We start from the raw sequence: 13,553 nt of genomic DNA on the forward strand, positions 1-13,553 counted from the left end.
GGGAAGGGAGGCGCGGGAGAACCAGAACAAGGACTGCACGTAGCAGACTGTCAGACGCCTGCTGCAATAAAATGAGAGGCTTTCTATATCAGGTTCTCGGAAACTCTACCATTTTTGTCCACTGGGACCTCCAAAATCAAATCAAGAGGAAAGTTCCTTGTAGTGACTTTAACATCCAGACGAAAAAGTTTTGAGGTACCTGAACCAGTTTGAGGTTCCATGGTGGGTGGTTGACAATACCAGCAAGCTCAACTTGATGGGCCACAGCAGCTTGAAGTTCACCATATGTGCTCCCATCCAGCTGGATACCAGGGAATAAGTCATTGATTAGGCTGAGGAATAGGGGCTCATCCTCATCCACCTGAAAGACACAGAAAGATTCACATATACAGTCACTGCTGATACAGTACTATGCCTCCAAAATATATTATATTATGCAAGGTAGAGAACACTGAGTTCCTGTCATACTAATTTAGAAAGATTCATGTCTCGCAGCACTCTCATGACAATGCTGGACTCTGTGTCATCAGGCCGTGCTCTCTTATTGGCCCCGAGTGTTCTTAACACGGACAGAATGTTCCTCAGGCCAAAGTCATAGTGAACCTGACAAAAAGCAGAGGCTTTGTGTCAGTAGGTCAATAATTATACAAAAATAGTAATTAAGCACTGGCCAAATGCTTCTCACCTGTTTTGTAAGTTGTTCTTCACACAATTTATAGAGGACGAAGAATTTCTGGGCTAAGATGACATTCTCATTGAATCCACAACTGGCTAGTTTGACTCTCATGATGATCTGAAAAAGAAAACAGCAGAGAAGTGACCGTGTGTCAAGACTAGGAAAAATATTGCTTTCCAGCTAAAGTAGCCGTTACCCACCTGCCGGTCAGGTACCATCATTGAAACTGTCCTGAATTGCACTTTTAGGTTTTCAGGAAGTTCCTGACGACCTGCATATCCAGGGTTCTAAACATGGAAAGACGACAAGTTACTGATTGTCATATATATTTGTGCATATACAGTGTATATTTACTGTTTCTTATGAGCTTCCTGTGCATTTGTGTATCCTACCATAGTGATAAATAAGCCGAACTCTGGATTCAGATTTACACAGTCTCCATCAGTGAATAAAAATGTGCTTTTGTGTTTTTTGCGTGCCATCAGAACAATGGAGATCTGCTGAGCAGCAACAGAAAGCACTGGCAGGTCGATTCTGTTGAACTCATCGAAGCAGCCCCAGGACCCTGACTGAGCAAGGCCTGAAAAAGAATACGCCATGAGAAAACCGAAGTTATACATCACACTGCTTGATGTTTTGCCTGGGATACCTTTGTATATCCTGCCAAGTCCTCTGAAGTCCATCTGATCCGAGCAGTTGAACACCACCACATACTTGCCGAGGCAACGACCCATGTCTTTAGTGGTTTCAGTCTTCCCAGTGCCGGCTGGCCCTGCAGGGGCTCCTCCCATGCTCATACCCAGAGCCTGGGCCAGTGTGATATAACACCTGTTGATAAAACGCAGAAATGGAACTTTGAAATGGAACACGATTTGAAAAGATAATTCGATGATTAAATAACCAAATCAAATTCGTCTTCTCTTGCCTGTCAGTCAGAGGGGTGATGACCAGACGGTCGGTGCAGCCTAAGAACTCATTCTGATAAATGAAGTCCACATTAGTAATTGACACAATGACCTTATCCAAGTCATCTTTGAAGTAAAATCGGCTCTGCTTCAGCCATTCAAAGTCACTGGTAGATTTTATACGCTTTTTTACCTGAGGACAAAGAAAGATATTAACCTAAATGTGTTACATAAATTATAATAACAGCTAGTTAATAATATAATAGGATCCATGAAAAGTAAGATTTTTTAGAGAACCTACAAGGTCATTAAATATATCACTCTGGTGCACATGGATTGTGACGAGCGTCTCATATTTGACTCTGTCAAATTTACTCAGGTCATTGGTGGTTTGTTTAATGAGTGCCTTGAGTAGATTCAGGAATCTCTTTTTGGTGAGAGGCATGATCTCCCGGTCATCTTCAGCATTTTTTAGTGCCTCTTCTGCATCTCTTGTCCAAAGCATCTGGATTCCCAGCAAGCCAACCTAAAAAAAAAAATACATTAGATGCGGTAATACATAAAATGTGAAGATTTTCTAGTAACACATTAGTGAGTACAGTGTTTAAATCTTCTGTTGTGGAAGCATCTACAAGGAGCTATGGTCAGAAGGTAAAGAGTTATTGTCATGATTCTAATTTGTTACGCTTGGATCATTCTGTCAGACTCAATGGAAAAAATCTTTCAGAATTATACCCTGAATAAGCCTTGTGTTGACCTGTTATCTAATACAAAGGTATTTGTGTGTCACTAGCATGACAACTGTCAATGTATTCAACATTTTCACAGCTGCCTTCTGACCTGTGCTTGGAACTTGTCGAGGAAAAAGAGAAGATCGAAGTCTTCATCGTTGATCTCCAGATCTGAAGCTTTGATAACAGAGTGTAATGAAGCCTGCTGTTGTAGCAGCAGCTTCCCGAGCCAGAGCTCCACTGGTCCCTGTGCCATGACAGGACCGTCCAGCTGAACCCACAAACACACAACAAAGTGCATTTACTCAAGTACAATTTTAAGGTAGTTTAGTTCCTCCCCATATTTTCTCTCACACACTGCATTACAAGTTATTTTATAGATTCATATTTCACAAACAAAACACATGACACATGTACACACTATGCTATATGACACAACAAAGTGCTTTACATTAAGAATATAGAAAGAACACATGCAGTTCTAAACTATATTTCCATTCTGTTAATGCAGTTATCACATTACATACCAGTAGTTTCTCTCCCTCTTGTGAAATAACAGCCAAAATCTTGTCGTACTCAGTTGCATGAAACTTCACTTCATTAACATTGTCAAACACTCCGAGAAGATGTGACTGAAAAAAATGATTGCAGCTCAAATTAGTCTTACTACATTTTTTACCACACAAGTTTGAGAAATCATGAGAATATGAGTGGGCTCCTTGGCAGAGGTACTCTTGATTATTTTTCCACATATTTTTTAAAGTGACAATCAATGTTCTAACCTGAATTGTGTGAGAATCACTGGCTTGTCCGAGGATTTCCAAAAGGGCCGGATCAGACACAAAGAAGAGCCGTGGGAAGAGGAGCCTCTTTTTCTCAAGGTACCTGTCAGATCACATCATCTCCAGTAAACACATCGCCTCCATCAACTGTAGCAAAGCATTTGCAAGACGTTAGGCTACCCAAAAAGGTATGAAAAAAAATAATCAATAATAACTAAGTCTGATGACGATACTTGCCCAAATGCAAATTAATTAAAGGAAACAGAAAAGACACATTATTAATACAATTTGAAAAAAACAACAACTTCACAGCTACTTTGAAATTACGCTGTTGCAAAATAACCACATTTATATCAGTGTTTTGTTTTACAGAATACAGAGAGTAGCAATTTGTAGGAAAACTACTGAAATGTAAATACATGCAATTCAATACAAAGCACTAACAAGTTAGCACTACATAGAAGGGTTTCAGTAAAATGCTTTTAACCCCACTGATGTTTCTAACCAAAAATAAGGAACTCCAAAAAGTTTTACCCTGCAAGAGATTTTTGACAAAATTCCAGCTGTTTCTGAAGATCTGGTAGGAGTTGTCCCAGAGTTGAATCGCCCACACAACACTCCACCACATTTGGGATTTTTTGGGCTCGCTGCATGATCGTAATCCAGGACTTGTCAATGTTCTGAAAACGCTTTGATTCCTACATTGGGAAATATTAAGTATTTTTGTATTTTACTAAGGAAGAGCTCTGTGTTGTAATTTTCGATATACAAAGATACAAAATATGAACTATACCTGTGGCAGGTCTTTTGCTATGTCACCCCCAACAAACACAGCCTCCAAATAGATCCACAGGTTTTGCACAACAACCCACTGTTCAATGACATCAGATGATGTTGAAAGGTTTGACAACCAGTCCTGGATCTCTGCTTTGTAGTAGGCACTGTACCTATAAAAGGCAGACAAAGGACACAAGTTTCTTTAGACAGCACAAGACATTGTATGGACACTATAACTGAAAGGATACCTTGAATAAATAGAACTACATTTCTATGCATCAATACTTTATTTCCCTCTCTGAATCATCAGTTATAGTCGCCTCAGTCTAGTCAGTCTTTTTTTTGTTTTTTTCCTACTTGTTGTTAAATACTGATTTTCTGAAATCTTATTTCAAGTCAGAGTTTGCTCTGTTGTACCTGTTGCTTTGCAGTGATCCCAGCACCATCAGACTATCCTCCAGGATGGTTAGGATCTCTGCTGTGTCTGCCCCTTTCAGCATCAGTTCACCTCTGTCCTTGAATGTCATCAAGCTCAGGGTCTGGCTGGACCACACTTCTTTCACTTGTGACAACTTGGCCTCAATATCCTTCTCCTTTACAGCTGAAATACAGATGTCCTACAAATGCAAAAAGCCAAGCTTAGGAGGGTGAAGAACATAATAAAATACAAATATTGCAATTTGAGATTAGGGCAGGTTGCAACCACAGTATCCAAACTGCCAACAAACCTCAATATCGTCCTTGTACTTCAACAGAGGTGCTTCCATGACATTCTGCAGTGTAAAGGTATTGGACTCCAGCTCGAATGGCTGCCCAGTCAGGTCTGTGACCCTGTCCCAGTGTCTCCTCATCACAGACTTGTTTGCCATCATCTCAAGCAGAGGGCATGACTCACTGAAATCATCAATCGTCTTCTTCAGGTCTTGGAAGGCCTGCCAGTTCTTCAGTCCTTTGGGTAGCTTTCGGCACCTAGACATAAGGATAATCATTGATGTACAAGTCTGAAAAAATATACAAACACTAGTAGTTTTCGTTTCCACTACATATATTTAAACACTTTCATCTATTTACAGCAATTAAAGATACACTACTTGGATTATTCTGGGCAAGATGATTGTATTATGTACTATGAAGTTTCCATAACGGCACATGCCTACCTAAAAGAAAGAAAATTGCAGTGCATAGTAAATTGGTTGTATCTGTAAGGTGGGGAGGTTTAACATAAATACTTGGATTACCTGTTCTGAAATTCCAAAAGTTCTGCATTGATCTTCTCAATATCCACATCTGTCCATAGAATGCCATAGTACCCACTAATCTTACTCATCACTGCATCATAGAGGCTGTAGAGTTTCTGTAGCAGGTCAAGCTCTTTTCTAAGGTAATCATAGGAAATTGTATATCTATTAGTCTAAATACATTATAAAATACCACAAAGATTATCACCATAACCAAGAATTGCCATTGTTCTGGTAATGTAGGGTAAGCTGGTAACCCACTTTTTCTTTTGTAGACAGTCATACTTTGTGACTGGCAAGCCAAGAAGCTGCTCCCCAGCAGTATATGTGGTGAAATTTCTCCACAGTTCTTCAAATCTAACCTGAAACAAATATCAAAACAAGTTTAAGAGAATTTGAATCTGGGAAAACGAGGATGCTGATATAGTTTTGTATTTTATTTAGCAGAATAAACCCTAAAAACAAACATTAAAATACAATCAACCAAATGAATGCATTGTAAAAACCTTCTCACTTATCACCTCTGATACTTTAGCATTGAAGCATCCTTGGTTTGGGGTCTTATGAGTTGATACACTGAACTTCATGAAGTTCAAAGACAACACTTCATCCACTGTATCAGACAATCTAAGTTATAAATACTCTTTCAAAGTGGCTGCCCGTGGAGGTGGGGTACAGTACGTAGCTGGTAGGCAGAGTAAGTAAGTGGTCTTTGGTACAAAAGACTGCTATTTGTAGCCCTTATTGGGTGGTTTCTCTATCTCACTTGATAAATCTCTCTATCTCATGTTAAGTTAGACATTTTTCTCTTTACATCTAAGTGACTTGGTCATAAACACTGAAGTCTGTCTTAAAGTGGAGGATCTAGAGACATTACACAGATTTTACTATTTCAATCAATCTTAACCTCAATTGAAAAGTCTTTTCTATTTGTTTAAATGCTTTTCATGCATCATTGACTGGTATATAGAATGGTATAAAATAATTTGACAGTGTTACTTGACAGATCCGGAGTCTGTGGCTGGCTTCTTGGGGAGCTATTCCATCAGCCATGGGGCTTTCCTAAAAACAAGACCATACAAACTGAGTAATTGAATTGAATAAAAAATGTACTAATACTGATAAGACTTAAAGTTTCACAGATTACTTACTGAATCATATTGAGCCATAAAAGTGCCAACATCATTTTGGAAAATGGCAACACACTCCAGAAGGTTTTGTTTGAACTTGGGCTGCATACGAACAAGCTCATCTTGCACTGATTTCTGGGAAAGTCAGGAATAAAAAACAAAATCTTTAGTTAGAGAAGAACACATTTTAAAATATCAAAGTATGAATAAAGTGATTATACTTACAGCTTTAGACTGAAGCTTTGTGAAGAAACGTCTCTGATTGTGTATCCCCTCTGCTTCTCTTTTAGTCAGCGTTGCTTCATATCTAGTCAAAATTTCATACGCTTCCTGTAAAATATAACATCAACATATGATGGTTATTTGACAGCTATATAAATCAAAACGGCAAGGCTCACTTATAAAGGAAAAATAATGTATGACTTAAAATAGATAATGACAGTGAAAAACTTTTCTGAAATAGTATGACCACACAAATTTCAGATCGAGCACGAGAACCATGAATTTGATGGTGATGGAAATCACAATCTCCACAAATAGTCTCTGATACATTTCACTGATTATGCCTAATAGATTATGCCAAGCCAAAAATGTACTCAGTTCATTGTGTATTTCTTGTCCTACAGAGTGCTAACTCCCAATTGTCCTTGTCATTATCTTTCTTTCTTTCTTAACACAAGTTTTCACCAAGTTGTGCCCGTATTCCAAGTCTGGAAACTTGTGGATTTGTAATGTCGAGGGGTCACTTGTGAACTTGCAAATGGCCCTCTGTGGATGCTATTGGGTTAAAAGAAAAGTACGAAAGCAAAGTACCGTTTGTCAAGACGGATGCAAAAAAAATGTCAGAGTTGTATTAGAAACTGCTGTGTGGAGTTTTGGTGTCTGGTAAGTCCTAAAAATAATAGATCTTTTACTTGACTTCCTGGATCACATTTCATCCTCTCACCAGTACATGTAGCCAGACAACCTAAACAATGCAGCCCTTATGCTGATGCTTTTTTTTCAGTTCTATTTTTGTCTGTACAAGGTCATATTAACATTGCAGTAATGAGACTTTAGCTACAGTATATCCTTAAACAAAATTACTATTTATACCTCAATGGAAATCAATGTCATGTCAGTTTGTATTTCAGCATCCCGAAGTTTAGACAGGGACCCCATGGCACGACGCATATCTTCCAGATTAGCCACAGGATGAGATAGTTGTGCAAGACATTTGATATTATGTATGCTGGTGTCAATCATTTTCTTCCTGTACTTCTCCCTCAGGTATTTGCACAACAGTTGCTTCCAGGCTTTGGTCTCATCTTTCAAGGACATCTTTAATGGCTCTGTATACAGGAAACACAATTTACAGTGCATCATTTGCATTCCTCCCCTGTAACACACACAATTCTAAAACCAGGCGCAACCTACAAGTGATGACATAACCAATTCTAAGGTTTTGCTATAATATCAAATGTGTCCTATAACAAAGATGGTGCTGCTTCTTGGGTCAGAAGGTTTCTTGTTGTTTTTTTGTGGCAGAGATGGCAATGTTGGTCAGTTGGTCCACCACTTTCATTCAGATAGAAATATTTTGACAAAAAAGTGGATGGATAGCCCTGAAATTTAGAATGAACATTTCTGGTTCCCAAAGGATCCATTCTGTCAAGTTTTTCCCTCATAGTGTGACCACTAGATACAATTTTTTGGTTTTGAGAGACATGTCCAATTATTGGACTGGATGACATTTAGTGACTAGTGAATAGTAAGAAAACTCTACAGCTTTAGCTCCTTTTTCTGGCTGTGTGCTGTAAAGCTTTAACTATCTCTCTCCATTCTGCAGCACACATTTTAAAATATAGTGTAGAGGCCAGAAAAATGTGACTAAAAAAAAAAAGTAACTTCATCTGTTTGCTGTCTAGAACATATTACGGTTACCTTACCTGTTGACAATTCAATAGACTCCAAAACAATGATGGGTTTGACATCATCAATTTCTTGTTCAATTGAGTCATAGTGCTGGATTTCAGATTTGATCTGGATCAAGGATGGATCGCTGTCCATGAATTCCTTTTAAAAATAATGATACACATGATGGTATTATTAGCATTATGGTATTATTATCAGAAAACATACACTATATTTTCTGTCAAAGGTGAAAACAAGAATGTTATGTTCTAAGAAAAACAAACCTTGACTTTGCGGTTCCTCTCTTCATCCCAGATCACACTGAATTTATCGAACTGATTTAGAGCATTAGGTGCTTGTCCTCTTTGGGAGCTGACTGCTGACTTCAGAACGATCGCAATCTTTTTGATGTCCTTTTGTTCAAGAACTCTGTGATAGAAATTCTCTTTTTCCCCACCTGTGAGATCACAAACATCAAATTCAAAAGCGTTGTACACAACAATGTTATTAAGGAATACTGTGACAAAATGACTAAGAGGAGACGCTGGCGAGCCGGCAGCAAGGTAATTAAACATTGACGTGACATCATCAGACATACAATATCTTTGATGAAAAAAGATGAGAATAAATCGTAGTTTAAAAAATAAGAATAATAATAATTTTATATTTTCGTCACCCTTCACCTTCTCCCCCCTCTCTGTCTTCAACACAAACACACACACACACACACACACACACACACACACACACACACACACACACATATATATAAACACACACATTGTGCTGCTTCATCGCACTCAGTCTATCTCTGTCCTTATCTCAGCCCCCAGACAATTGTGCTACAATAATGCATAAAGTTGCAATTAGCAGGTCGGGTTTGTGTGGTTGATTGGCATATTTTTTAATTGCTGGGCAGTACTGATTGGCTCTCATAATGGGCATCACACAAGAGCACAGTCAGAAGAATTCAGAGTAACTGCAAAGCTGCATTATTAATCACAAATCATGATCTGTGTTTTTCATCAGATAATGATAAGATAAACTCTTTTGTGAAATAAGTTTGACTAAAATGACAAAATGATTCGTTTGATTGAACTGAAATATTCAGTATAATCTGATGATTTTAAAAAAAGGAAAGTTGGACAGGACACAGGGTCTAAGACTAAATCTAAAATAGCTGCCAAAAGTAACAACTTTGATTGATAATGGCCCTGTCAGAAAACTAATCTATTATTCACTGAACTGCCAGATTTAAAAAAAAAGATTCAATTATACATTTGAACTATTCATAAAACAAAAAAATCTACAAATTAGAAACGTATTTCCCTTAAACTAGTTTCGTAGACTTTGGCTTAAATTTGAGAAGATGATTTGTTATTTATTTAGGATCCACATATTTTCATTATATTTTACATTTTACATATTAAACAGTTTGTCATTTCTGCTTACTTGTCTTTCAGCCTTTTTTTCATCTATGTGCATGCTGATAACGGTTTACCTTTGTTCTTTGCACCATCGGGACTGTAGTCCTGCTGCCATGCGATGCCCTTGCTGATTTCCAACACCAAGTCAATTAGTCGATTTATGGCCTGTTGGATCTCATCTACAGTGGGAATCATTACCTGATGACAACAAATATCAGACAGAGAAACAATATTTTCTGTTTAACAATATTGGCAAGGGATTCTAGATCATCTATCTCTCTTAAAAGATAACTAGTATGAAGTGGAATCAGTAACCAATGAGTAATAGAAACTCACCACTTTGGGTATAACCAGGTGGACTTCGCATGTTACTAGCGAGACAATCTTAGTCTCAGACATTGACTTCTGGTAAGTACTAAATTTCCCCCTTCTTGATGTCGATCTGAAAAGGGATCATATAGTTTATCTTCGATATTGGCCTATTTTTACATACTGAATAACACGGACATACTTACCTAGTGCCACAAATTCTCCTTTTCAGGGTCTCCAGAGACAGCTTTGTTGTTTTCACCAGTGCGTCTAATACCCTTGCACTGAAGTATTCATAAAGCTTCTTAAACTCCTAAAATTTGAATTGAAGTATTAACATATTTGTTGGTATACTGTATATAAGAGCAATATTAAAAAATGAAATGTGAAAAAAATACCTTTTCAAATTTGATTGATTTCTCTCTGTCTGGACCATCTGAATTCATTCCCTCATCCTCATTAGGGGGCTTTTGGCTCTCTCCTGGGAATGTCACACTCCTGCATCCTAAAATGTTCAAAGGGAGTAATACAAAATATACACATACCACATATATTTTAATTTTAGCTACTGTATGACTGTTACTTAAAAATATGTGTATATTATATCTACTTGTGTGCAACACTTAAAACTGTGAGTACCTGAAAATAGTTGCTCTGCAGGCTTCTTGGTGCCTTCTGATTCATAAATGGTACTGAACATGTTATGCAGCTCCTTTACTGCTTCTTTAACATGACTACATTTGGAGTCCAATGTCTTTGCCCACTTCTTACATTGGTCCTAAAAAAGGATGTAATGAGTGGATTGGTGAACCAGACATTTAATAATTTCTATGAAAAAGCCCTTTAAAAAACAACTAATCCTTCCTTTTATACCACTTGGGGGCAGCAGAAACAACACAACATTAATATATCATCACCTTCTAAAATAATATGCCTAACTTAATAGCAAAGACATACATTTCCTATTTACACTATTTAGTTACATAGCACCATTGTCATTCATTTGGAGTTGTATTTCTAGCACACTGATGAAGGTAAGACCATTATTCACGCTCCTGTTTTGGTCCATATCAACTTCTGAGGGAAATATCTGGATTTTTTTTATTGCTTAATGCTCCACTATGTTCCCAAGCTAGTTGCTAACTGTGTCTACATTTTTAGAGCTTATTCAGCTGAAAACAGCTGCCTGCTGATGGTGAGAGTAAAGCAAAACAGAAAAGTTGAACATCAGAACATCTTTGAGTTGTGGACAGAACAAGACACTGAGCGCCATACTTCATTTCATAGACCAAACAACTCATCGATCAATCGAGAAGATGATCGAGAGAATATGAAAATAACTGTAGTTAGAGCCCTAGGACATACCTCATTGCAATCAATCAATTGCTGCACTGAAGACGCATGACTTTCAGGGAGCTCAATCAGCACAGTCTCTGAGATGTCTGTCAAGACATCGTCAATGCGTATCTTACAGATATCCTGCACCTGAAAATAAATACAGAAAAAAGTATCTTTATTTTTTCGTTGCAAATCCGAAACAGCAATATCCATATCAGAAAAGGAGAGATAGTTAGCTTTTTGCTCAATACTTCTATTGAGTAACATACCTTCTTTGCAAGATGTTTGAGCTCAAACAAAGCTGTGTCAACATTTTGGAAGAACTTGTCCAGGAGGAAGGATGACCAGGTGAGCAGCACTGCCCCGTGGCGAAGCACAGATTCCACCTTTTAATTGACCCAAAACATAAGAGCAAAAGAGAAAAAAAGAAACTCTGAAAGCATTGATAAATTAAGCAATAGTAACTCCTTAGGACACAAAAGCCATAGCAATAAAATGGTGAAAAAGCTAGTTCCACACCTAGCATTCACCCTTCACCCATTCACCCAGAAAGCATCATATTTGTGGGTTTATAGCCACAAATATGATGTTAACTTCATATTTAAGTTGATGAAGTTGTCAACTTCATCAACTTAAAAGGTTTGTTTACACATATCATGAGTTGATTAATTTGTTTATATTCATGAGAACATGATATGAGCTACATTTTATCAATGTGATAGTTTGTTATATAATTAAATGTTCTCATTTTAAATGTACTGTGTTTACAAACTGCTTACATTTTTTATCTTTGAAGCCATCAGGCTGGTGAAGTTCGCTGGAATGTTCTCACAAGTAGACTCATAATCTGCCAAAATGGTCTACAAAAACAAATAAGGCACAAAAGTCATTTTATATTAAGGTAACCATCCATCTGTGAAAAGGTCTTATAGTTTACCTGTAGTCGACAGTGGTTGGCTTTTAGTTCGCTTTCCATCTTGACGAGACGCAAAGCCTGCTTTGGAACCTCCAGACCCATCTTCAACAAACACTTAGCATCCCGAATGACCTCAGTTACTTTAGGATCAAAGTTGACCACTAATTTACCAGTACTTGGGTGACGAACCAGCAGCGTAATATGCAAGACTGTTATGAAGCAGAATGGTGGAGAAAGCAATTGAAATGAATATTACTAATGAGGGGCATTGTGTGCATTTACGGTATAAACATATTAAATCAGAGCTAGAGAACCAACCGTATTCAAGTTTTGACACTTCAGCCATCCATGCTCTGTGGTAAACAGACTCATACTCTACAAACGCAGCTGCAGCTTTGTTGTACATTTTCACCACAACCTGTCCCTCAGGGCTGCACAGGACTTCAGAGTGTTTCTGTAAATGAGAACAGATACATTCAACGTGAAAACATTTCAGTTCATAATAATAAAGTATCTTAAGTTGTTTTGGTGGGAGACATGTAGCCTTACTTTAAAGTGTGCGATGGGTTCATCTATTTTCCTGTAGAGATTCCTGACCCAACCAATCCATCCAGACACAAGAGACATGTTTCTAGCTAACGGGGGGTCGTCTTTCTGTTTGTCATAGATCTGCAAAGAAAATTTACAAAGCAGATCAGCTCATTTAATCAAAAACATCAAAGTCCATATTTGACAATACATTTTTTTATATTTTATTATCAATATCTACTTAAACATGAAAATAGGATACCTTTTTCACAAACTCTACTTCTGAGGCATAATGCTGAAGAATAAGACTCAGAAGGTTGGGAATTTCTGTGTCAAGACAGGCTATATTCAGCCTCTGAAAACTGCAAAAAAAGGAACTCATGACACTTGTGTTAGATTTTCTTTTTGTTATATTGCCAAATCATCCACAAGTTAAATAATTACAGGACAATCTTATACTATATTATACTGACCGCTGTATTAGGGACAGAGATTGCTGAGATGAGACGATGTTTGAGAAGCAAGAACTCATAAATGCCTGCATCTGTTTCTGTAGATAAGAACAGCCAAAATGTTAATATGACCATTTGAAACTATGCTGAATGTATAAGAGATAGGGACAGAATAGAAGATAGCTACACCACAGATTATAAACAGAAAAAAACGATACATACCTCAATGTTGCCGATTTGAGTCATAAACTTCGTAAAATCGGTTTCAAATTCTGTCCTTGGAGCCAACATATCATACTGCGACCTTTTTATGTTCATGCATACAGTGTGGAATTGTCTGGCCAGAATCTCAATACCCTCAATATTAGATTTTTCAAGAGATTTGAACTTCTTGAACACTGTAAGTATTTGTGTGATCTACAATAGATATTGAATATTGTTACCCGGCAAG

At 37.6% G+C, this 13,553-nt stretch overlaps 1 protein-coding gene across 1 annotated transcript in view; it reads right to left on the minus strand.

Annotated features, from left to right (window-relative positions):
* LOC137892529 (dynein axonemal heavy chain 8-like) overlaps positions 1–13,553 on the minus strand; it is a 35,515-nt gene that overhangs the window by 15,384 nt on the left and 6,578 nt on the right. Inside the window, exons 12-48 of the mRNA XM_068737738.1 lie at positions 13,325–13,519; positions 13,124–13,200; positions 12,913–13,012; positions 12,672–12,791; positions 12,441–12,576; positions 12,144–12,331; positions 11,986–12,066; positions 11,476–11,592; positions 11,234–11,353; positions 10,508–10,646; positions 10,267–10,373; positions 10,075–10,181; positions 9,896–10,001; positions 9,634–9,757; positions 8,417–8,589; positions 8,168–8,294; positions 7,335–7,570; positions 6,465–6,569; positions 6,261–6,374; positions 6,109–6,171; positions 5,371–5,471; positions 5,110–5,247; positions 4,600–4,840; positions 4,289–4,488; positions 3,888–4,041; positions 3,629–3,792; positions 3,095–3,197; positions 2,840–2,944; positions 2,422–2,583; positions 1,883–2,107; positions 1,602–1,774; positions 1,326–1,504; positions 1,069–1,256; positions 877–963; positions 686–793; positions 469–603; positions 200–361 (exon numbers count right to left, since the gene is read on the minus strand). Coding sequence (XP_068593839.1) covers positions 200–361; positions 469–603; positions 686–793; positions 877–963; positions 1,069–1,256; positions 1,326–1,504; positions 1,602–1,774; positions 1,883–2,107; positions 2,422–2,583; positions 2,840–2,944; positions 3,095–3,197; positions 3,629–3,792; positions 3,888–4,041; positions 4,289–4,488; positions 4,600–4,840; positions 5,110–5,247; positions 5,371–5,471; positions 6,109–6,171; positions 6,261–6,374; positions 6,465–6,569; positions 7,335–7,570; positions 8,168–8,294; positions 8,417–8,589; positions 9,634–9,757; positions 9,896–10,001; positions 10,075–10,181; positions 10,267–10,373; positions 10,508–10,646; positions 11,234–11,353; positions 11,476–11,592; positions 11,986–12,066; positions 12,144–12,331; positions 12,441–12,576; positions 12,672–12,791; positions 12,913–13,012; positions 13,124–13,200; positions 13,325–13,519 — 5,160 coding nt within the window. The remainder of the gene's footprint in view (positions 1–199; positions 362–468; positions 604–685; positions 794–876; positions 964–1,068; positions 1,257–1,325; positions 1,505–1,601; positions 1,775–1,882; positions 2,108–2,421; positions 2,584–2,839; positions 2,945–3,094; positions 3,198–3,628; positions 3,793–3,887; positions 4,042–4,288; positions 4,489–4,599; positions 4,841–5,109; positions 5,248–5,370; positions 5,472–6,108; positions 6,172–6,260; positions 6,375–6,464; positions 6,570–7,334; positions 7,571–8,167; positions 8,295–8,416; positions 8,590–9,633; positions 9,758–9,895; positions 10,002–10,074; positions 10,182–10,266; positions 10,374–10,507; positions 10,647–11,233; positions 11,354–11,475; positions 11,593–11,985; positions 12,067–12,143; positions 12,332–12,440; positions 12,577–12,671; positions 12,792–12,912; positions 13,013–13,123; positions 13,201–13,324; positions 13,520–13,553) is intronic.

Source organism: Cebidichthys violaceus, unplaced genomic scaffold (genome assembly GCF_023349555.1).
Source record: "Cebidichthys violaceus isolate CVI_PGR_0920_01 unplaced genomic scaffold, fCebVio1.0.p SCAF_8, whole genome shotgun sequence".
NCBI lineage: Eukaryota > Metazoa > Chordata > Actinopteri > Perciformes > Stichaeidae > Cebidichthys > Cebidichthys violaceus.